Source organism: Pristiophorus japonicus, chromosome 16 (genome assembly GCF_044704955.1).
Source record: "Pristiophorus japonicus isolate sPriJap1 chromosome 16, sPriJap1.hap1, whole genome shotgun sequence".
Lineage (NCBI taxonomy): Eukaryota > Metazoa > Chordata > Chondrichthyes > Pristiophoridae > Pristiophorus > Pristiophorus japonicus.
Window position 1 is genome coordinate 128,958,196 of NC_091992.1, and position 25,470 is coordinate 128,983,665.

At 44.2% G+C, this 25,470-nt stretch overlaps 1 protein-coding gene and 1 non-coding gene across 3 annotated transcripts in view; one reads left to right on the plus strand and one right to left on the minus strand.

Annotated features, from left to right (window-relative positions):
* Positions 1-440: 440 nt before the first annotated feature.
* Positions 441-522, plus strand: trnas-aga (transfer RNA serine (anticodon AGA)). The gene has a single exon. It is a non-coding gene; the product is annotated as a tRNA-Ser (tRNA).
* An 8,742-nt stretch (positions 523-9,264) lies between these two features.
* nol11 (nucleolar protein 11) overlaps positions 9,265-25,470 on the minus strand; it is a 44,067-nt gene continuing 27,861 nt past the window's right edge. The window contains exons 14-18 of one of the 2 annotated variants that reach the window (XM_070857882.1): positions 25,214-25,453; positions 18,756-18,834; positions 16,936-17,028; positions 12,071-12,178; positions 9,265-9,514 (exon numbers count right to left, since the gene is read on the minus strand). In XM_070857882.1, the coding sequence (XP_070713983.1) occupies positions 9,401-9,514; positions 12,071-12,178; positions 16,936-17,028; positions 18,756-18,834; positions 25,214-25,453 (634 nt within the window). In that variant the 3' untranslated portion in view covers positions 9,265-9,400. Of the gene's footprint in view, positions 9,515-12,070; positions 12,179-16,935; positions 17,029-18,755; positions 18,835-24,130; positions 24,710-25,176; positions 25,454-25,470 lie in introns of those variants that run through there. The other variant, XM_070857883.1, reaches the window with a different exon arrangement.

The following is a 25,470-nucleotide window of genomic DNA, read 5'->3' on the forward strand; positions in this document are numbered from 1 at the left end:
TAAAAATGTTTTTTTTTTGGCCAGTTCATAATCACGATTTTTTTTTAAAAAGAAAAAAAACAAGTCTTGAATGAACCTTTTCCCAAAGATGAATGCGACAAACTGAATCAGGTGACAAGAGGATTTGGGAGAGGGAAGGTGGTGGTGAGGTGGGGGGGGGGGGTGCAAAGAAGACAATAAAGGAAAAAAATCCACGATCCAGAGCTGGAAAGGTTGCAAATACTATTGCAGTTTGGGAGCTGATTGCCCGGCGCAGCCGCTCCGCGGGGATGAATGAATGAAATGAATGAATGAGAGGGGGCGGCGGCGCGCGGGCCCCTGTGACCTCGGGTGACCCCTCGGCCCGATTGTTACACTCGCGCTCGCGTGCCAGAATGTCGCAATGTTCCAATCCCCGCGTCGCCGCTACAACAATCGGCAACATTGTATCCGCACGGGCGGTAGTCGTGGCCGAGTGGTTAAGGCGATGGACTAGAAATCCATTGGGGTCTCCCCGCGCAGGTTCGAATCCTGCCGACTACGGACTGTTCTTTTTTTTAAACAAATTTAAAAAGGGATTTTCTGATGCCTTTTTTAAAAAAGCATAAAACTATAAATCCACCAAATATCAAAAAAATTAAAACACAAAATAACAAAAAAGTAAATCAGCACCACTCAATTATTTCCCATGGCCACGTTGAAACAAGCCAGAATCCACATGGATTTCTGTCAAAACATCCACTTTTTATCAAATTCTCTCGGATTTATCCAGATTTTTCTTTGCATTGACTTTTCCGAGCATTTCCTGAGAGCACCCCCTTCATTTTTTTTACATCCTTTAAATTTGGTGATTTAAATTTAAATGGCATGTTTTAAAGTGTCCAGCATAATTTAAAAGCAGTAATAGTAACTGGTTTAAAATTGTTCCATTTTGGGGGGGGGGGGAACCAACTGAGATTCTTCAAAACCAATGGCGTAACATTGATAGTGCTGCCCCCTACCGAGGCCATAATATATAGCAGCATCATTCATTGCATGTTCTACACATGAGGAGGCAATCCGATCTATTCGTGGGAAAACCAAAACAATTGGTTGGGTTCCAGATTCAATGGCCATTTTTAATTGGTCTAAATGTATGTTGTAAAAACAATTGTAGAAACATAGAAAATTGGTGCAGGAGTAGGCCATTCGGCCCTTCGAGCCTGCACCACCATTCAATAAGATCATGGCTGATCATTTCCTCAGTACCCCTTTCCTGCTTTCTCTCCACACCCCTTGATCCCCTTAGCCGTAAGGGCCACATCTAACTCCCTCTTGTAGCACTTCAAAATACTAAAGCAGAATACAATGACATCCTCTCAGCCCAAGACAAATTTAAAGTAGTAGGGAAACTTTACTATGATGCACGATGGATTTGTAAAAGTCTATTTTTTAATCTTTGTTCATCATCATCATAGGCGGTCCTTCGAAACGAGGATGACTTGTTTCCCAAGCCAAAAATAGGATGAGTTCACAGGTGTTTCGAATGAAGGACCCGAACTACATCTTGAAGGGTGGAAGATGCCTGTGCGTGGATTTTTTTAACGTGTGGTGGCCGTTGCACACCAGCCACCACACGGGCTTGACAGAGCTAGGTCCAGGTTCAACAGCAACAACAACTTACATTTATGTAACACCTTTTACACTGCAAAACATTTCGCGGTGCTTCACTGTCAGGGTCAGATATCGGAACAAGACTCGGAGGGAAATTAGTGGAGGTGACAGAGCTCTGGTTGAAAAGGAAGCTTTTGAAGGTGAAAAGACTTTTATGGCTTTGCTAACCTGTGTCGCCACTTTTAGTGATTTATGTATTTGTAGTCCGAAATCCCTTTGTTCCTCTACCCCACCTAGACTCCCACCCTCCAAGTAATAAGTGACCTCCCTATTCTTCCTCCCAAAATGTAATACCTCACATTTATGTGTTGAACTTCATTTGCCAATTATATGCCCATTCTGCAAGCTTATTAATGTCCTCCTGTAATTTGTTGCCGTCCTCCTCAGTATTGACTATCCCCCAATTGGGTGTCATCCGCGAATTTAGAAATTGTGTTTTTGATTTCAAAGTCTAAATCATTAATATAAATTATGAACAACAGTGGACCCAGCACTGATCCTTGTGGAACACTACTCCCCACCTTCTGCCATCTTAAATAGCTACCTTTTACCCCTACTCTCTGCTTTCTGTCTTGAAGCCAGCTAGCAATCCATTCTGCTACTTTCCCCCTTACTCCACATTCTCTGACCTTGTTCATCAGTCTATTATGTATTATGGAGTATCTTATCGAAGGCCTTTTGAAAATCTAGATAAATTACATCTACTGCATTACCATTGTCTAATCTCTCTGTTACCTCTCCAAAAAATTCAATGAGATTGGTCAAGCAAGACATTCCCTTTTGAAATCCATGCTGATTATTCGTTACTATATTTTCGGTTTCTAGATATGTTCTTCTATTTTCTCCTTTAGTAGGGATTCCATTATTTTTCCTATCACAAATGTCAAGCTGACTGGTCTATAATTCCCTGGACATGTTCTAGCCCCCTGCTTAAATATAGGTATTACATTGGCTATCTGCCAATCCTCTGGCACTACACCTTTTTCCAATGAATTATTAAATATGTGTAGTAATGCCTCTGCATTAGTGAAGTAATGTCAGTTGTGGCTCAGTGGGTAGCACACTTGCCTCTTAGAACCAAAAGGTTGTGGATTCAAGTCCTATTCTAGGAACTTAAGCACATAAATCTCAGCTGATATTCCAGAACAGTGCTGAGGGAGTGCTGCACTGTTAGAGGTGCCGTCTTTCAGATGAGATGTTAAATTGAGGCCCCGTCTGCTCTCTCAGGTGGATGTAAAAGATCCCCTGGCACTATTTCAAAGAAAAGCAAGGGAGTTATTCCTAGGGCCAATATTTATCCCTCAATCAACATAACAAAAACAGATTATCTGGTCATTATCACATTTTGCTGTTTGTGGGCAAGTTGGCATTATAACAGTGACTACACTCCCAAAAAAAATAATTGGATGTAAAGCGTTTTGAGATGTCCAGTGGTTGTGAAAGGCGCTACATAAATGCAAGTCTTTCTTTGCTATCTTTTCCCGAGATTCTTTTAAAATGCGTGGATGCTATCCATCTGGACCAGGGGTTTTAATCTTTGAGTTTGATTGGTTTATTGAATATATCCCCTCTATGATTTGGGGTTTGAAGCTCAGTTCAGGTCAAGCAAAATATCAAATTTGTGCAGCATCAGGATGATGTCATCGAGGAAGAGGGCAAGCAACGTGGGCCAACAGTCCTGCCTAGCTTCGGGTTGTGCTCACAATTCCCAGCGTGGTGGGTCAAGGGTCAAGTAACGTCCCACTAGGTGGGAGGCAAAATCAAAAGGCCCATCTTTCATCGAATGATACAGCACAGAAGGAGACCATTCAAGCACATCGTGCCTTTGCCGGCTCTTTGGTAAGCAATCCAATTAATCCCATTGCCCTGCTCTATCACCGTAGCTTTGTAAATTTGTTCCCATTTATCCAATTCTCTTTTGATTGTTACTTTTCTCTGTTGAAGGCATCATGAGCTGGCAAGACACCACAACTTATATTTATATACCTTTTACATTTTACGGTGCTTCACTATCAGGGGGGTGGGGTCAGTCCTGAATGAGACAAGGAGGGAAATTGGTGGACATAACTGAACTGTGGTTGAAAAGGAAGCTTTTGAAGGTGAAAAAGACACAGATGGTTTCGGCATTCGATTAAATCTGCTTCCACCACCCTTTCAGGTGAACCTTTCCACGTTGCTGTCACAGATGATGGCTTCAGAGAAGGGATGAGGTTTGATCCTTCTTTCTGAAGTCGCTGATTTCAGCCTGGGTGTTATAACTGACCTCAAGTTAGAGAATTTTAAAGCTGGCCAAGGTTTCAGCTCCTGATTGCAATCCAGTGGCTCTTGCTTGAACTGCCGGTATAATGACCACTTGGATGATAAATCAGAGTAAAATCAACATCAATGGAACCATATTCCAGCAAGGAAAGCAACACCTTTCAGAGAGTGGAGGGAAGAGAAGAAAAATGGTGAAATGAATCATGCACTGCAACTGTTATTATAAAATTTAGAGTATGGATGGTCTGGAAGGGTGGGCAAGATGCAGGTATGTACTCAGTATTCGTTACAACAGCCCTTTCTTGGTCCATTTGTGCATTCCTTTGTAAAGGCTAATTGTTTTGTCTCTATCCATCTTCTTTCTCATCGTTTAGTTCTTTTGCTCCTTCTCTTTCAAATCAACTGAACAGAAATTCTTAGCATTATTGTAGTGATGCCTTTCAAATGAACATCAGCAATCTCTTCACTGCTATCATTGACTGATAGGCATATGCTGGAAGATGAAATAGGTCAATGCAAATTCAGGCAGAATACTTGGGATGCACACCACTTGGTTCAACTCGAGGCGGCACGCAGGGAAGGTTGCTGGAACTCGCAGCAACAGAAATGGATGGCTTTAGTTTCGGCAATTTTGAATTTGAAAATTTCAGCTCATCCAAGGTTTGATATTGGATAATATGTCAAGGCTTGTAGTCAACGATGGCAGCTGACATGCAGAATTGGTCACGGTTACAATAGATGTGAAAACTGGCCCGATGCTTGGCAATATCACCGAGGGGTAGCAAGTAGCTGATGACATACAAAGAGTTTAATTAGGAGGGGGAAAATAGAGTACGAGAGGAAGCTTTCCGGGAACATAAAAACTGACTGCAAAAGCTTCTTGGGATATGTGAAGAGAAAAAGATGAGTGAAGACAAACGTAGGTCCCTTGCAGTCAGATTCAGGTGAATTTATAATGGGAAACAAAGAAATGGCAGACCAGTTGAACAAATACTTTGATTCTGTCTTCACGAAGGAAGACACAAATAACCTTCCGGAAGTACTAGGGGGCCGAGGGTTTAGTGAGAAGGAGGAACTGAAGAATATCCTTATTAGGCGGGAAATTGATGGGCTTGAAGGCCGATAAATCCCCGGGGCCTGATAGTCTGCATCCCAGAGTACTTAGGGAAGTGGCCCTAGAAATAGTGGATGCATTGGTGATCATTTTCCAACAGTCTATTGACTCTGGATCAGTTCCTCTGGACTGGAGGGTAGCTAATGTAACACCACTTTTTAAGAAAGGAGGGAGAGAGAAAATGGGTAATTATAGACCGGTTAGCCTGACATCAGTAGTGGGGAAAATGTTGGAATCAATTATTAAAGATGAAATAACAGCACATTTGGAAAGCAGTGACAGGATCGGTCCAAGTCAGCATGGATTTATTAAAGGGAAATCATGCTTGACAAATCTTCTGGAATTTTTTGAGGCTGTAACTAGTAGAGTGGACAAGGGAGAAACAGTGGATGTGGTGTATATGACTTTCAAAAGGCTTTTGACAAGGTTCCACACAAGAGATTGGTGTGCAAAATTAAAGCACATGGTATTGGGGGTAATGTACTGATGTGGATAGAGAACTGGTTGGCAGACAGGAAGCAGAGAGTCGGGATAAACGGGTCCTTTTCAGAATGGCAGGCAGTGACTAGTGGGGTGCCGCAGGGCTCAGTGCTGGGACCCCAGTTATTTACAATATACATTAATAATTTGGATGAAGGAATTGAGTGTAATATCTCCAAGTTTGCAGATGACACTAAATTGGGTGGCGGTGTGAGCTATGAGGAGGATGCCAAGAGGCTGCAGAGTGACTTGGACAGGTTAGGTGAGTGGGCAAATGCATGGCAGATGCAGTATAATGTGGATAAATGTGAGGTTATCCACTTTGGGGGCAAAAACACGAAGGCAGAATATTATCTGAATGGCAGCAATTAGGAAAAGGGGAGGTGCAACGAGATCTGGGTGTCATGGTACATTAGTCATTGAAAGTTGGCATACAGGTACAGCAGGCGGTGAAGGTAACAAATGGTATGTTGGCCTTCATTGCTAGGGGATTTGGGCAGAGGAGCAGGGAGGTCTTACTGCAGTTGTACAGTGCCTTAGTGAGGCCTCACCTGGAATATTGTGTTCAGTTTTGGTCGCCTAATCTGAGGAAGGACGTTCTTGCTATTGAGGGAGTGCAGCGAAGGTTCACCAGACTGATTCCCGGGATGGCTGGACTGACATAGGAGGAGAGACTGGATCGACTGGGCCTTTATTCACTGGAGTTCAGAAGAATGAGAGGGGATCTCATAGAAACATATAAAATTCTGACAGGACTGGACAGGTTAGATGCAGGAAGAATGTTTACGATGTTGGGGAAGTCCAGATCCAGGGGACACAGTCTTAGGATAAGGGGTAGGCCATTTAGGTCTGAGATGAGGAGAAACTTCTTCACTCAGAGAATTGTTAACCTGTGGAATTCCCTGCCGCAGAGAGTTGTTGATGCCAGTTCATTGGATATATTCAAGAGGGAGTTAGATAATGGCCCTTACGGCTAAAGGGATCAAGGTGTATGGAGCGAAAGCAGGAAAAAGGTACTGAGGGAATGATCAGCCATGATCTTATTGAATGGCTATGCAGGCTCGAAGGGCCGAATGGCCTATTCCTGCACCTATTTTCTATGTTTCTAAGAATGGATCCCTGGGGTATCCTGCAGGTGACTGAGAAAATATAGTAGCTGCATTGGAACAAGCAGGAACAGAACTCGGAAAAGATTGGTGCTGGTGCTGTGGTTGTGACTCAGTGGGTAGCACATTCGCCTCTAAGTCAAAAGGTTGTGGGTTCAAACCCCATTCAGTCCAGGGACTTGAGCACATAAATCCAAGCTGACACTCCAGTGCAGTGCTGAAGGAGGGCTGTACTGTCGGAGGTGCCGTCTTTCGGATGAGACGTTAAACCAAGGCCCCGTCTGCTCTCGCAGATGGACGTAAAAGATCCTATGGCACTATTTTGAAGAGCAGGGGAGTTAACCCTGGTGTCCTGGCCAATCTTCTTTGGCAGTCCCTCGGTGTCGAGGATGACTTAATTGGGGTTGTCAATGAGGATCCTGACGTTCCACGTCCCAAACTTCATTTTAGAGGGTGGAACATGCCTGTGCGTGAATTCTTTAATGTGGGGTGGCCGTTACACATCAGCTAGCTCACCTGGCCAATATTTATCCCTCAATCAACATAACAAAAACAGATTACTTGGTCATTATCACATTGCTGTTTGTGGGAGCTTGCTGTGTGCAAATTGGCTGCCGCGTTTCCTACAGTAGAACAGTGACTGCACTCCAAAAGTACTTCATTGGCTGTAACGCGCTTGAAGACATCTGGTGGGAAGTGAAAGGCACGATATAAATACAAGTCTTTCGGTGAAGGACTGGAGGAGAAAGGAGTGATTGAGCGTTGTCACAGCAGAGAAGTCAAGGTAAACAAGATGTACAGGATATTGCTGAGGCCACACCTGGAATACTGCGTGCAGTTTTGGTTTCCATATTTACAAAAGGATATACTTGCTTTGGAGGCAGTTCAGAGAAGATTCACTAGGTTGATTCCAGGGATGAGGGGGTTGACTTATGAGGAAAGGTTTAGGTCGGGCCTTTATTCATTGGAATCCAGAAGAATGAGAGGTGATCTTATCGAAACGTAAAAGATTACGAGGGAGCTTGACGGGGTGGATGCAGAGAGGATGTTTCCACTGATAGGGGAGACTCGAACTAGAGGGCATAACCTTAGAATAAGGGCCACCCAATTAAAACTGAGATGAGGAGAAATTTCTTCTCTCAGAGGGTTGTGGATCTGTGGAATTTACTGCCTCAAAGAGCTGTGGAAGCTGGGTCATTGAATAAATTTAAGGCAGAAATAGAGAGTTTCTTAAATGATAAGGGATTATGGAGAACGGGCGGGGAAATGAAGCTGAGTCCATGATTAGATCAGCCATGATCTTATTGAATGGCGGAGCAGGCTAGAGGGGCCATATGGCCTACTCCTGTTCCTATTGCTTATGTAATAAACTACAATTGTGATCACTGTTTTTGAGCAGTCTGACCAAGGCTGCCTTTATGCAGTCGGCACGTCAGAAACCCAAGACTGTGCTGGCAGCAGTCAGGTGCTTTTGTGCACCATTGGTGTGAAAGGGCAGATTGGAGCTCGGTTTGAGTGGAGGGGTCCAGATTTTTTTGATTATAGCAGGCAGATGTCTCGATCACACTTCATTGATCTCTCACAATCAGATACTATAAATCGACAATATCCACCGACGTTGTGGCCCTGCAAATCTAAATTCTGATCAACCTCATGATATAGAGCAGGCTGTCCATGGAATTTATGTCAGCTGTACTTTATGCAACAAGTTTAAAATCCTTTGTTTTAATCATTAATGGTGTTTACTCGATCACTCAGTAGGTGGGAACTTGACCTAATCACATTTGGGTGAGAAATTCTGTTATGAAAGCAAATGACTTGGCTACAGCTGACGTGATGAATCATGTCTCAGCTAAATTAATTTTTTTGTGGAAATTTGGAGGCCTCTGCTTGTGGTTCAAGTCCGATCCAGGAATTGAGCACATAATCTAGGCTGACACTCCAGTCCAGCTGAGGGAGTGCTGCATAGTTGGTGGTGCAGCCTTCAGACAACATTAAATGAAGATCCTGCATTCCGGTTCAGATCGTAAAGATCCCAAAAGTACTTTTCTGTAGAGCAGCAGGGAGTTCTCCTGGACAACATTCCTCCCTCAATAAGCACAAGACACAGATCAACAGTACATTCATCCAATTGCTGTTTATGGGATCATTCTGCGTGTAAAATGACGTACCACATTTGCCAACATAACGCACTGCTTTGAGAGATTTCTGAGATGTGATAAGGCTCTGTATAAATGTCTTATTTCCTGATTTACATTCGACCAACTGAGCCATTCCACAGGGGAGCGGTCTTCACAGTCAATTTCCAGGCAGTCTTGAGCAAGGCAAGAAACACCCACTACCCAACCAGATGGTTACTCCATGTGCCAAAGCTGCTGGCAGTGTGTTGTATTTGACATGGCCAGATTGAAGTTGTGTCAAGTCTTTTCCAGAATGCAGAGAACTACACAGGATTTATGGCAGACAGGCCATTCGGCCCAACCAGTCCATGCCGGTGTTTATGCTCCACTCGAGCCTCCTCCAATCCTTCCTCATCTATCAGTGGCCTGCTCCTGCTCCTATTTTCTATGTTTCTATCAGCATAACCATTCTTCCTCTTATTGAGTTTCAAGAGCATTCAAGCATTCTTTTGGTAGGACTACAGATAGACGTAGAAATACACACTTACAGGAGTACAGGAAAAGTAGAATTTTAATTCCGAGTGAAATACAATATTTGAAGACAATTTATATTTTCACACTATAAATATAACTCAAAACAAGCAAATGAAAAAGTAGCAGATACATTTCTTTAACAAATTTGTACAAAGCTAAAAAATTTCTATCACTTCAATAGAATACAGCCCATCACTCTTCTGTGGTTTCACCTCCTGCAGTTTCTCCAGACTTCCCTCAATCTTGCTGAGCTCAGAGTAGAACTTAACCTGCCAGAGACAAAGGTTCAAAAATGTTAGAAACACAAATGAGCAACTGCCAGTAATTCTGGATCACCAATGACATGATTAGGACTTGTCCACTGTGCAGCACATATAGTCACTTCTGTATTGGCGCTTTTATAGTTTGGATTTTGAGTGACTGGTTTATACTAGCTGGCCTCTGTCTTATCCCAACAGCAAATTCACAGATCCATGGAAAATTGGGTCTTCAGGTCTGCCCTTCCTCAAATCCCAAGAAAAAACAGATTCCGGGTCTGAAACTATGCAGACTGTAAATCTGGAGAGATCATAGCAGTGGTGACCCACATTAAATACTTCTCTCTGTTTGGTAAATTTAAGATCTTCGCTCATTCGTTGAACAATACCCGTCAAATTCCATCTGTCTGGTCTCATCTTTTTCCACAGTCCTGAACTGATAGTTGGAGAAACAAGTCCATCAACAAAGCCATAAATGCCCAATCTCGTAGAATTTTTGGAAGGAATAACGAGAGGACTGATAAAACATGGTGGATGTGGTTTGTATGGATTTTCAAAAAAAGCATTTGATAAGATATCAAAAGAGAGACCTTTGGCAAAAATAGTGAGACAGGGAATCGAGGAGAATGTGGCTACAACCAAGAGCAGATTGGAGGACAGAAAGCACAGGCGGGCTAAAACAATGTTCCTCAGGCTAAAAGACAGGGTGAGTGATGCTCCGCAGGGGTCTGTCTTGGGGCTTTGGTTATCCAAAAATAATCTGGATTTAGAAATTGAGGAAACAATAATCAAATGCCCAGACGACGACGACATCAAACTGAAGGATGAACAGCAAACTGTGACGAGGGTTACAAGACTGCAGATCATCAGATGGACCAGAATCGGCAGGTTAGTGACAGAAGCAATTCAAAGCAGAAACATCAAAGTAATCATTTTGAGAGTAACAGGGGAAAGAAATGCACCTTAAAATGCGAAGGTTTTAAATGGAGTAGAGGTTCAGATAAATAGATTGAAAGGTGGCAGCGCAAGTAGGCAAGGGCACAAAAGGAACAGAATCTCTGGTTTGTATCTGTAGACACAGAATTAAACAAAAACAAGGTATCAACGCTGAACTTATACAAGGTCTTCGAAGTGTTACGTACAGTTTTAGGCACCCCAGTGTAGTGTAAGAAATTGTAATGGTGCAGTGTAAGCTCATTAGGCTAATACCAGGGACAAGGTTTTCCCCCCCCATTAGAGATGAGAAGGTTAAAGGGCGATCCGATAGAGGTCTTCAAGACTTGTGTTGAGGCAAATAGTGATCGATTGTGCTCACTGGTCAACGAGGCAGTGATGAGAGGGCACAATGTAATAAAAATTAAGGAGCAAGGATGGAAAAAGATTTCAGAGGGTGGTTAGAATGTGGAAATCCCAAGCACAAGCTGTTGTTGAAACGGTCCATATATTGTCAAAAGGGAACTAGAAAGTTGCTTGAAAATGAAGAATACTAAATGGTATGGGGAGTGAATAGAAGAGTAAGATTAGATTAGGCTGTGCAATTGGAGAAAATGACCTGAAGGGAGAGAGGCATGAGACAACGAGACATGTTTCTGGAGCGAGATGTGGAGAAAAGATACGGTTAAAACAAACCAAAAGAGGATGTTGGATCATATGGCCTCTTCCTGTTCCCAGGATTTAAATTTAATTATACCAGTTACTGGATACCAGGCCAAAGAAAAAAAGGGAGAGAATTTTTAGTTGAGACAAAAAGGAAAAAGTTCCAAGTGAACATTTACCATAAGTGTTCAGCAAATAAGTGGCAAGCAAAAGGAATACTCATCATATTACAGCAAACTTCTCAGTCACAGAGTGTGAACCCAGAATCAAATAGGAAGCGACTGCTGCCAATGAACCCAAAGTCGTTGTATATGCGCAGTACCTGTGAGTTTTTTTTGTTTGTTATCGCCGGACTTCCCAAAATGAGGAATAAAGAAACTGTTAAAAGAAATCTTGTTCATTTGTAATTTAATTTATTAACTGTGTGAATTGTAGAATTTATTCAGGTATGAGTCACTTGTTTGAAAGAGGATTGTGATCTGTCTCAGTGTTTCTGCTCAGACACTTCCCCCAGCAGCTCGCGTGTTGACAGCCCCTGACAATTGATAAAATAGTTTTAAATTGACAATGTGGGGAGGTGAAGAGCAAAGGGCCGCGATACCAGAGGCTGAGGAGGTACAAGAAGGCGAGGTAATGTTGAGGTGTCAGCGAGCTCGGCTTTTAAACACCCGTAGATTGTCACAGGAAGGGAAGATTGAGGGAGGGAATGAGATCCAGAAGGTTAAGGTCCCAGGAAAGTACAGATTAGTGCAGGAGAGCGATGATGCTAATTACTGAGCGCTTAAAAATGGTTTTCTGCCGAGCTCGGGTGTTCGGGGGCTCTCGACTGCAGAGCTACACGAGCCGATGTGAACGATATTTTTTAAATCGGCGCAGCTTCTGGTTTGTTGTCAGGAGTTACTCCGTATCAAATAATAGCGAGTTCCAGAGATCACAGAATGTACTTTCAACACACTTGTATGTGCAGCATACCTGGGATCTGATAAACCTGTGAAGATGGGCAAGTAACCCACGTGCCTCCGTGGTCATCACCAGCACGGTAAAGTGAGCATCCAGCAACAGGGAAATCCAGTCCAAGACCTGAAATGATTGGCAGCAGTCAGTAGCTGTTCACGACTCTACTCAGCATTAGTGGCAAACTTTTGCCCCAACCTGGCTCAGCTCCTGAAACAGCCAGTGGGAATAAGTGCACCACAAACATTCAAACCGCAGTTTCCTTTCCAATACATTTGTTCAGGACACACATTATACCAAGTTATTTCACTACAACACTTTTTTAAATTCTCAGGACGCGAGTGACACCGGCATCGGCATTTATTGCCCACCCCTAGTTGTCCTGAGTATGTGGTGGTCAATCTTCCCCTTGAACTGCTGTAAGCCTTGTGGAATATATTAGCATGGAGAGAGGATTGGCTAACTAACAGAAAACAGAGAGTAGGGATAAATGGTTCATTCTCTGGTTGGCAATCAGTAACGAGTGGGGTGCTGCAGGGATCAGTGCTGGGACCCCAACTATTTACAATCTATATTAACGACTTGGAAGAAGGGACTGAGTAAAACGTAGCCAAGTTCGCTAATAATAAAGATGGGAGGAAAAGCAATTTGTGAGGACACAAAAAAATCTGCAAAAGGACATAGACAGGCTAAGTGAGTGGGCAAAAATTTGGCAGATGGAGTATAATGCTGGAAAGTGTGAGGTCATGCACTTTGGCAGAAAAAAATCAAAGAACAAGTTATTATTTAAATGGAGAAAGATTGCAAAGTGCCGCAGTACAGCGGGACCTGGGGGTACTTGTGCATGAAACACAAAAGGATAGTATGCAGGTACAGCAAGTGATCAGGAAGGCCAATGGAATGTTGGCCTTTATTGCAAAGGGGATGGAGTATAAAAGCAGGGAAGTCTTGCTACTGCTATATAAGGTATTGGTGAGGCCACACCTGGAATAGTGTGTGCAGTTTTGGCTTCCATAGTTATAAAAGGAATATACTTGCTTTGGATGCAGTTCAGAAAAGGTGCACTAGGTTGATCCCGGGGATGAGGAGGTTGACTTATGAGGAAAGGTTGAGTAAGTTGGGCCTCTACTCATTGGAATTCAGAAGAATGAGAGGTGATCTTATCGAAACGTATAAGATTATGAGGGGGCTTGACAAGGTGGATGTAGAGAGGATGTTTCCACTGATGGGGGAGACTAGAACTAGAGGACATGATCTTAGAATAAGGGGCCGCCCATTTAAAACAGATGAGGAGAAATTTCTTCTCTGAGGGTTGTAAATCTGTGGAATTCACTGTCCCAGAGAGCTGTGGAAGCTGGGACATTGATTAAATTTAAGACAGAAATAGACAGTTTCTTAAACGATAAGGGGATAAGGGGAGTGGAGCTAAGTCCATGATCAGATCAGCCATGATCTTATTGAATGGCGGAGCAGGCTCGAGGGGCCACATGGCCTGCCCCTGCTCCTATTTCTATTGTTCTTATGTAACTGATTAGCCCTGGCCCCTAAGCTCTGGATTTCCCTTCCTAAACCTCTCCGCCTCTCTATCTCCATTAAGACGTTTCTCACAACCTAAATCTTTCCTGTTTTAATATCTTCTTATGTGGCTCGGTGTCAAATTTTGTTTGATAATCGCTCCTGTGAAGCGCCTTGGGACGTTTTACTACATTAAAGGTGCTACACAAGTGTAAATTGTTGTTTATCTGTGTGACTTGCTAGGCCACTTCAGAAGGCAGTAAGAATCAAACATGTAGTAAAGATTAGGCCAGGGTGGCAGGAAGGACATTACTGATACAGCCACATTTTTGAAACAAAAGAGCTTTCAAAGTGATCAGATGGTTAAGCTGAGGCTTTGACGATCATTTTCCAATCCTCTCGGGCTTCAGGTGTGGTGCCAGAGGACTGGAGGACTGCTAATGTGGTACCTTTGTTTAAGGGAGAAAGAGATCGACCGAGTAATTACAGGCCTGTCAGCCTAACCTCAGTGGTGGAAAAATTATTGGAAAAAATCCTGAAGGACAGCATAAATCTTCACTTAGATAGACACGGATTAATCAAGGACAGTCAGCACGGATTTGCTAAGGGAAGGTCACGTCTGACTAACTTGATTGAATTTTTCGAGGAGGTAACCAGGGTTGATGAGGGCAAAGCATATGATGTAGTGTATATGGATTTTAGCCAAGCTTTCGATAAGGTCCCACATGGCAGACTGGTCATGAAAGTAAAAGCCCATGGGATCCAGGGCAAAGTGGCAAGTTGGATCCAAAATTGGCTCAGAGGCAGGAAGTAAAGGGTAATGTTGATGGGTGTTTTTGTGACTGGAAGGATGTTTCCAGTAGGGTTCCGCAGGGCTCAGTACTAGATCCCTTGCTTTTTGTGATATACATCAATGATCTAGTCTTGAATATAGGGGTATGATTAAGACGTTTGCAGATGATACTAAAATCGGCTGTGTGGTTGATAACGAAGAAGAAAGCTGCGGACTGCAGGAAGAGATCAATCAACTCGTCAGGTGGGCAGAACAGTGGCAAATGGAATTTAATCCGGAGAAGTGTGAGGTAATGCATTTGGGGAGGGCTAACAAGGAAAGGGAATACGCATTAAATGGTAGGACACTGAGAAGCGTAGAGGAACAAAGGGACCTTGGAGTACATGTCCACAGATCCCTGAAGGTAACAGGCCAGATAGATAAGATGGTTAAGAAGGCATACGGAATGCTTGCCTTTATTAGCCGAGGCATAGAATACAAGAGCAGGGGGGTTATGCTTGAACTGTATAAAACACTGGTTAGGCCACAGCTGGAGTATTGCGTGCAGTTCTGGTCACCTCATTACAGGAAGGATGTGATTGTACTGGAGAGGGTATAGAGGAGATTTACGAGGATGTTGCCAGGAGTGGAGAATCTTAGCTATGAGGACAGATTGGATAGGCTGGATTTGTTTTCCTTGGAACAGAAGAGGCTGAGGGGAGACCTCATTGAGGTGTATAAAATTATGAGGGGCCGAGATAGATTGGATAGGCCCATTTCCCTTAGCAGAGGGGTCAACAACCAGGGGGCATAGATTTAAAACAATTGGTAGAAGGTTTAGAGGGATTGGAGAGGAAATTTCTTCACGCAGAGGGTGATAGAAACATAGTAAAATAGGTGCAGGAGTAGGCCATTCGGCCCTTCGAGCCTGCACCGCCATTCAATATCATGGCTGATCATTCCTTCAGTACTCCTTTCCTGCTTTCTCTCCATACCCCTTGATCCCCTTAATCGTAAGAGCCATATCTAACTCCCTCTTGAATATATCCAGTGAACTGGCATCAACAACTCTCTGCGGCAGGGAATTCCACAGGTTAACAACTCTGAGTGAAGAAGTTTCTCCTCATCTCGGTCCTAAATGGCCTACCCCTTATCCTAAGACTATGTCCCCTGGTTCTGGACTTCCCCAACATTGGGAACATTCTTCCCGCATCTAACCTGTCATGTCCCGTCAGAATCTTATATGTTTCCATGAGATCCCCTCTCATCCTTCTAAACTCGAGTGAATAAAGGCCCAGTTGATCCAGTCTCTCCTCATATGACAGCCCAGCCACCCCTGGAGTCAGTCTGGTGAACCTTCGCTGCACTCCCTCAATAGCAAGAATGTCCTTCCTCAGACTAGGAGACCAAAACTGAACACAATATTCCAGGTGAGGCCTCACTAAGACCCTGTACAATTGCAGTAAGACCTCCCTGCTTCTATATTCAAATCCCCTAGCTATGAAGGCCAACATACCATTTGCCTTTTTCACCGCCTGCTGTACCTGCATGCCAACTTTCAGAGACTGATGAACCATGACACCCAGGTCTCGTTGCACCTCCCCTTTTCCTAGTCTACCGCCATTCAGATAATATTCTGGTGGGGATCTGGAACTCACTGCCTGAAAAGGTGAGAGACAGATACCCTCACCACATTTAAAAAGTATTTGGATGCGCACTTGAAGTGCTGTAACCTGGAGGGTTACGGACCCAGAGCTGGAAAGTGAGATTAGGCTGGATAGCCTCTTGTCGGCGGCGCGGACACGATGGGCTGAAATGGTCTCCTTTTGTACTGTTAACTATGATTCTGCCTTTTCTGACGTTAGCCCATAAATTGCAGATTTGTTAAATGCTATTTCAGAACTTGCTATAGTGGAATTGTGAACTCTCAGCCCCTGACTTGCTAGTCCAGTACTATAACCACTACACACTTTGCTCAGCACAGTGCAGGATTGAACCCGAGATCTTTAAGATCTGTATAATTATTACATAGAATTTACTGCACAGAAACAGGCCATTCGGCCCAACTGATCTGTGCTGGTATTTATTCTCCACACCAGCCTCCTCCACTTATCCTTCTCATCCTTTCTCCCTTGTGCACTGACTTAGCTTCCACTTAAATGCATTTGCACTATTCGTCTCAACCACTCGGTGTGGCAGTGAGTTCCACATCCTCACCACTCTCTGGGTAAAAGACAAACATGCGATTGTTAGGTGGCCAAGATGGCTCACTTTGTTCAAATGTGTGGTTAAGTGGAGATCACAATAGTTTTGTCCGATGATGGTCCATTATCCTGCAGGTACAACGATCAGGTAGTGCATTTCCCCACTGAACTATTATAGGTTTGCATTTTTGTGCTTTTAGACAGTGCAAGATGTAAATTCTTTCACAATTTCCCAAACTCAAGATAGGTGTTTAAGAAATCATTTATTAAAAACAAACCAAAAAAAAAAAGAGTATGATACCACAAGCCACACAAAACCAGTTATATCAGCATTAGCTGACTTAAGTTTGCAGCAGAAAATATAGTGCGCAGAAAAGAAAAACGTTGTATACCTGACTGACTGTGGGAATCTTGTCCCCCGGAAGGTTTGTATAGACAGTTTCACAATGCTTCACATAAAGGTACTGCATATACTGGAGAAACAACTGGGGAAAAAAATAATCAGCGTTAAGACAAAGAGCATGCATCCTGTGATAGAGTATCCACGTAGCATAGACAAGCAAAGACCAGCATGACCCAGTGTTGGGTAAAGTGCTGGACTGATTGCCTCCCAAACAGTCAGCCAGTGAAAAGGCTGCCTGTCATTCCAACCCAATAGATTAGGTACACTGCCACATGAAAAGTTTCCAGCCTTCGGCGTTTACATTTTTAGCAATTTTCCATTTGCATCGAATCAAATTGTTATCAGTGCTTTCAGAACCTGAGAACCCCAAGTATTGGCCTAAAGCTGTAAAGCCCAGGAGAGCAAAAATTAACTCGAGTAATAACATTTCCTCCTCCTGCAGCACCCCAACCCCCCAACCCCCCAAAGTTAACAAATAAGGACTAAGTTAAAATGTTTCCAAATTAGAGAGGGGTGCGGGTGAGAAATCAGTTTAGTCTAATTAAATAAAAATCCTGTGTATGAATCGAGAGCTAGATGGCAGTGCAATCGTCAATTTAACTCATGTCTGAAGTAATTGCTCCCCAAGTAATTCGCAGGATGAGAATTACAGGAAGGATGTGACTGCACTTAGAGAGGGTGCAGAGGAGATCTACAAAGATGTTGCCAGGACTGGAAAACTTTAGCTATGAGGACTGGATAGGTTGGGGTTGTTTTCTTTGGAACAGAGGAGGCTAAGGGAAGACTTAATTGAGGTGTTTAAAATTATGAGGGGTCTAGATAGAGTGGATAGAAAGGACCCATTTCCCTCAGCAGAGGTCAATAACCTGGGGCATAGATTTAAAGTAATTGGTAGAAGGATTAGAGGGGAGTTGAGGAGAACTTTATTCACCCAGAGGGTGGTGAGGGTCTGGAACTCACTGCCTGAAAGGGTGGTAGAGGCAGAAACCCTCACCACATGTAAAATGTACTTGGATGTGCACTTGAAGTGCCGTAACCTACAGGACTATGGACCAAGAGCTGGAAAGTAGGATTGGGCTTCATTGCTCTTTTTAGGCCAACACAGACACGATGGGCCGAATGGCCATCTTCTGCGCTGTAATCATCTTTGATTCTATGATCAGCTATTTCAAAATCAGATGATTAAAGAGGTGCCGCTGAGACAATCGCAGATTATTGAAACCAAATGCTTACCTTCCCAATTGGTTGGTGCTTAAAAATAAACTTTACCATGGCCCATAGTGAGGGTGTTGGCTGTCAGCCTCTTGTCTTCAGTGCTCTGGATCATGTGGTTAGTGTAGAAAAGTGTAGGTTACACTGCACGGAGCTCTCTAGGTTAGCCTCTTCGACAGCACCTCTCAAACTCACCAGCTCCCGCACCCAGAAGGACAAGGGCAGCAGGTGCATGGGAACACCATCGCCTCCAATTTCCGCTCCAAGTCACACCCCACCCTGACTTGGAAATATATATCGCCGTTCCTTCATGCAGCGGTTTAAGGCAGCAGCTCACCACCACCTTCTCAGGGGCAATTAGGGGCTGGCAATAAATGCCGGCTTTGCCAGCGACGCCCACATCCCATGAATAATAACAAAAAAAAAATCTCTACTACTGTGGGAGTCAGTCAGCAGAGGTCAGACAAAGAAAAAAGGCCAGGATTTCCATTAACTTGCCTCGGCTTACACAATCACTGCTCCACTCAGTAGAAGAATTCAATGGCTCATTCAGGACTACACTTACACACCATAGCATTTTTGAAGGACTGTACTTACCACCACTTGAGGAACAGAAAGATCTTTGAGGTGAGGCAAAAGGAAGGCTTCACTGTACGAGGACAGCAGAATTTCATTTCTGTGCATTGCAGTGAAGGAAAGCTTTATACAAACATCTAGGGTACATACCAGGTCTCGAAATCTTAAAACTAAAGGTCAGTATGAGAGTCTCTCATACACGTGTAATTATAGATGATTAAAAACATGTTTTTGAAACAATCACCTTCTATCCACCTGATTGGCTCATGTGGACCATGCTGCCATGTCTGATTGGTCCAGAGAAAGTTGAGCCTTTCTTCCAATTAGCTGCTTGCAATGATCACAAGGTGTTACTTTCCAGTAATCCAATTGGCCTATGCATTACTCTTGCACTGTTTGGCCTGTTGGAACTACACAAGAAAAAAGAGAACTTGCATCGATACAACACCTTTCACGAATCTCAGGACGTCCCAAAGTGCTTCACAGCCGAGCTGCAGCCGTGACGACTCCGACTTTCACAGACAGCTGGACAGGAGAGTGAACGAGAGACAGCAATAAGAAAAAAAGCTGCGAGGCAAGAGAATGGAAAACAGACAGAAAGACAGAGGATGGGATAGAAAGAATTTGCACGGCATACACAGTGTTGCCCCACAGATCAACTGGTGTATACCTCCCCACCCCAGTTTCTTCTTTCTCCTGAAGATGCCAATCCTCATTTGGCAGTTTCAAAGCAGAAAATAGCCCTTCAGTACTTTATCCAAATGGCCATTCATCATGAGAGATGAGAGCCGGCCGGTAAGTGTCTGTTGACAAATTACCCTGGAGCAGCATCACAGACGAGCCCATATCTGATCTCCCCCAACATTATTCAGAGACGATTTAGCAGGAATCATTGCATAGTGATCAGGAGTTCAGAACCCTGTTTTTTTGTGCTCTCCCTAGCTCAGGAATACCATAAATTGCAATATTCCGACTGCTACCCTTGTTGAGATCAACTTGGAATCATAGAAAATAGGTGCAGGAGTAGGCCATTCGGCCCTTCGAGCCTGCACCACCATTCGATAAGATCATGGCTGATCATTCTCTCAGTACCCCTTTCCTGCTTTCTCTCCATACCCCTTGATCCCTTTAGCTGTAAGGGCCATATCTAACTCCCTCTTGAATATATCCAATGATATGGCATCAACAACACTCTGCGGCAGGGAATTCCACAGGTTAACAACTCTCTGAGTGAAGAAGTTTATCCTCATCTCAGTCCTAAAAAGCCTAACCCTTATCTTCAGACTGTGTCCCCTGGTTCTGGACTTCACCAACATCGGGAACAATCTACCCACATCTAACCTGTCCCGCCCAGTCAGAATCTTGTATGTTTCTTTGAGAATCCCTCTCATCCTTCTAAACTCCAATGTATAAAGGCCCAGTTGATCCAGTCTCTCCTCATATGTCAGTCCGGCTATCTTGGGAATCAGTCTGGTGAACCTTCACTGCACTCTCTCAATAGCAAGAACGTCCTTCCTCAGATTAGGAGACCAAAATTGAACACAATATTCCAGGTGAGGCCTCACCAAGGCCCAGTACAACTGCAGTAAGACCTCCCTGCTCCTCTACTCAAATCCCCCAGCTATGAAGGCCAACATACCATTTGCCTTCTTCACCGCCTGCTGCACCTGTATGCCAACTGATGACTGATGAACCATGACACAGAGGTCTCGTTGCACCTCTCCTTTTCCTAATCTGCCACCATTCAGATAATATTCTGTCTTCGCGTTTTTGCCCCCAAAGTGGATAACCTCACATTTATCCACATTATACTGCATCTGCCATGCATTTGCCCACTCACCTAACCTGTCCAAGTCACCCTGCAGCCTCTTGGTGTCCCCCTCACAGTTCACACCGCCACCCAGTTTAGTGTCATCTTCAAATAGGAGATATTACACTCAATTCCTTCATCCAAATCATTGATGTATATTGTAAAGAGCTGGGGTTCCAGCACTGAGCCCTGCGGCACACCACTAGTCACTGCCTGCCATTCTGAAAAGGACCCGTTTATCCCGACTCTCTGCTTCCTGTCTGCCGACCAGTTCTCTATCCACGACAGTACATTACCCCCAATACCATGTGCTTTAATTTTGCACACCAATCTCTTGTGTGGGACTTTGTCAAAAGCCTTTTGAAAGTCACCACACCCACTGGTTCTCCCTTGTCCACTCTACTAGTTACATCCTCAAAAAATTCCAGAAGATTTGTCAAGCTTGATTTCCCCTTCATAAATCCATGCTGACTTGGACCGATCCTGTCACTGCTTTCCAAATGCGCTTTTTCATCCTTAATAATTGATTCCAACATTTTCCCCACCACTGATGTCAGGTTAACCGGTCTATAATTAACCGTTTTCTCTCTTCCCCCCGCTTTTTAAAAAGTGGTGTTACATTAGCTACCCTCCAGTCCATAGGAACTGATCCAGAGTCGTTAGACTGTTGGAAAATGATCACCAATTTCTAGGGCCACTTCCTTAAGTACTCTAGGATGCAGACTATCAGGCCCCGGGGATTTATCGGCCTTCAATCCCATCAATTTCCCTAACACAATTTCCCGCCTAATAAGTATATCCTTCAGTTCCTCCTTCTCACTAGGACCTTCGGTCCCCTAGTACTTTCGGAAGGTTATTTGTGTCTTCCTTCGTGAAGACAGAACCAAAGTATTTGTTCAATTGGTCTGCCATTTCTTTGTTCCCCATTATAAATTCACCTGAATCCGACTGCAAGGGACCTACGTTTGTCTTCACTAATCTTTTTCTCTTCACATATCTATAGAAGCTTTTGCAGTCAGTTTTTATGTTCCCGGCAAGCTTCTTCTCGTACTCTTATTTCCCCCCTCTTAATTAAATCCTTTATCCTCCTCTGCTGATTTTTAAATTTCTCCCAGTCCTCAGGTTTGCTGCTTTTTCTGGCCAATTTATATGCCTCTTCCTTGGATAGAACACTATCCTTAATTTCCCTTGTTAGCCACAGTTGAGCCATCTTCCTAGTTTTATTTTTATTACAGACAGGGATGTATAATTGCTGAAGTTCATCCATGTGATCTTTAAATGTTTGCCATTGCCTATCCACCGTCAACCCTTTAAGTATCATTTGCCAGTCTACTCTAGCCAATTCACGCCTCAAGCCATCGAAGTTACCTTTCCTTAAGTTCAGGACTATAGTTTCTGAATTAACTGTGTCACTCTCCATCCTAATAAAGAATACTACCATGCTATGGTCACTCTTCCCCAAGGGGTCTCGCACAACAAGATTGCTAATTTGTCCTTTCTCATTACACATCACCCAGTCTAGGATGGCCAGCTCTCTCGTTGGTTCCTTGACATATTGGTCTAGAAAATCATCCCCAGTACACTCCAGGAAATCTTCTAGGTTAGCCCAATCAACATGTAGATTTAAGTCACCCATGATAACTGCTGTACCTTTATTGCATGCATCCCTTATTTCTTGTTTGATGCTGTCCCCAACTTTACTACTACTGTTTGGTGGTTTGTACACAACTCCCACGAGCGTTTTCTGCCCCTTGGTATTCCGCAGCTCCACCCATACCGATTCCACATCATCCAAGCTAATGTCCTTTCTTACTATTGCATTAATTTCCTCTTTAACCAGCAATGTCACCCCGCCTCCTTTTCCTTTCTGTCTATCCTTCCTAAATGTTGAATACCCCTGGATGTTGAGTTCCCAGCCTTGGTCACCCTGTAGCCATGTCTCCGTGATGCCAATTACATCATAACCGTTAACTGCTATCTGCGCAGTTAATTCGTCCGCCTTATTCCAAATACTCCTCGCATTGAGGCACAGAGCCTTCAGGTTTGTCTTTCTAACACACTTTGCCCCTTTAGAATTTTGCTGTAATGTGGCCCTTTTTGCTTTAGGTTTCTCTGCCCTCCACTTTTACTTTTCTTCCTTCGATCTATTGCTTCTGCCCCCATTCTACTTCCCTCTGTCTCCCTGCATAGGCTCCCATCCCCCTGCCATATTAGTTTTACTCCTCCCCAACAGCACTAGCAAACACTCCTCCTAGGACATTGGTTCCGGTCCTGCCCAGGTGCAGACCGTCTGGTTTGTACTGGTCCCAACTCCCCCAGAACCAGTTCCAATGTCCCAGAAATTTGAATCCCTCCCTGCTGCACCACTCCTCAAGCCACGTATTCATCTGAGCTATCCTGCGATTCCTACTCTGACTAGCACGTGGCACTGGTAGCAATCCCGAGATTACTATTTTTGAGGTCCTACTTTTTAATTTAGCTCCGAGCTCCTTAAATTCGTTTCGTAGGATCTCATCGCTTTTTTTAACCTATGTGGTTGGTACCAATGTGCACCATGACAACTGGCTGTTCTCCCTCCCTTTTTAGAATGTCCTGCACCCGCTCCGAGACATCCTTGACCCTTGCACCAGGGAGGCAACATACCATCCTGGAGTCTCGGTTGCGGCCGCAGAAACGCCTATCTTACAATCGAATCCCCTATCACTACAGCTCTCCCACTCTTTTTCCTGCCCTCCTGTGCAGCAGAGCCATTCACGGTGCCATGAACTTGGCTGCTGCTGCCCTCCCCCGATGAGTCATCCCCCTCAACAGTACCCAAAGCAGTGTATCTGTTTTGCAGGGGGATGACCGCAGGGGACCCCTGCACTACCTTCCTTGCACTGCTCTTCCTGTTGGTCATCCATTCCCTATCTGGCTGTGTACCCTTTTCCTGTGGTCAGACCAACTTACTAACCGTGCTATTCACGTCATTCTCAGCATCATGCATGCTCCAGAGTAAATCCACCTGCAGCTCCAGCGCCGCAATGTGGTCCGTCAGGAGCTGGAGGCGGATACACTTCCCGCACACGTAGTCGTCAGGAACACTGGAAGCGTCCCTGACTTCCCACATAGTACAGGAGGAGCATAACACGTGGCCGAGCTCACCTGCCATGACTTAACCCCTAGATAAACTTAGCTGTGACGTCACCGTTCGATTTCTTTCTACTTCTTTTTGCCTGCTCGCCCTGCTGCAGCTGCACCGGCTAGCCTCCTCGACTGCCTCTCCGATCTCCTGCTGAGCCTTTTTATAGGCCTCGGACGCTGCCTCGGACTCCCGCCTCCTCGACTGCCTCTCCGATCTCCTGCTGGGAGGATCTGCATGGCTCAGTATAAGGTGCAATGCCCTAATCCACTAAGCCATCAGGCAAGCCGAGGAAATATTCATTTTAAATGGGACAAAACTATCGCATTTTATCAAAGAAATGAGGTACATACCAACATGAGAGGAAACACGTCGAGTTATGATTGGTTGAAAAATAAACTGACCACCTAAACACAATCTCATTCGTGCTAAATATTTTAATCTCGTGATTTCGCACAAATGAGCTGATTCGGCTGTCAAACAGTCGATGTTACGGAACTCAAAACAAAGATTAGAATCCACCCTTGTTGTTTTGGACAGCACATAAATGTAAATGGTACATTTGAGGAAGTAGAGGAGGCTCCAACCCTCTTACAGCCCCATGTCTCAACAATAACACGGATAGAACAACATTTCATCATCTCAGGAAACAACCAGCAACCAATGCCTCATCTCTTTCCTGAAGCTTTTTTCTGTCTGCCCTTCGTCACGGAGTCACATACTACCCGAGGCGAAGAGGAGGATTTCCAGGTTTCTGCACTGCTGCTCATGTCAGATGCTAAGAGGAGACGGTGAAGAAGACTTCTTCAGATACCACACTTTGCGGAAATGGAAAGATAAAACTGGTGTGGCAGATTGTAAGAGGGGAATGGCAGACCTCATGATTCCTTACTCTGCATCGCTGATCCCTGCTGAGACAACTTGGTTAAGACAGCAAAAGGAAGGCAGGTCCTTGCCTGGAGGTGGCTGGCCGTCCAACGTTGCTCTGACACACCTCCCAGCGGATGACGATATAAACCACGAGTAACTTGCTTGCCCTCTTGGCTGGTGATGGCGCGAGGAGAAAATTAGGGAGTTACAAAGAAATAAAATATTCACAAAGATCAGTCACATTCTGTTGGCTAAATCCCCGTTTTGCTTTGATGTTTAGCACATATACAACAACAACTTGTATTTATACCGCTCCCTTAACATAGTAAACCGTCACAAGGTGCTTCACAGGAGCATCATAAAATAAAATGTGACGCCAAGCCACATTAGGACAGGTGACCAAAAGCTTGGTCAAAGAGGCAGGTTTTAAGGAGTGTCTTAAAAGGAGGAAAGAGAGGTAGAGAGGCGGAGAGGTTTAGGGAGGGAATTCCAGAGCTTGGGGCCGAGGCATGGCCATCAATGGTTGAGCGACTGAAATTCAGGATGCCCAATAATAGTACATTGAGCCACAAAAATAGTAATCTAAAGAATTTTTATCGGTATTGAGGTAACGACTGGTGAGTACATCAATCTTTTCCCACCTTTTATGTTATTCTGACACGTGTGGAAAAAGGATACAGCAAAGCTGCCTTTTTAAGGCCAACTGGACACTTTGGTTTCATGCCAGTCTTCGCAGGCTCGTGGGCTGGCATCCCCGCTGGAACATCACAGCTGTCCTCTTCCAACAAAACTGAACTGAAGCCATTCTCCACAATCTCCATTTTCTCTTCTGCCTTTGAAGGAATCGGATCGAATTCAATATACGAGGCCACACTGCCTAAATCCACAATTATCTTTTGCAGATCTGAATCATTGGCACTGAGGGAGAATTAAAA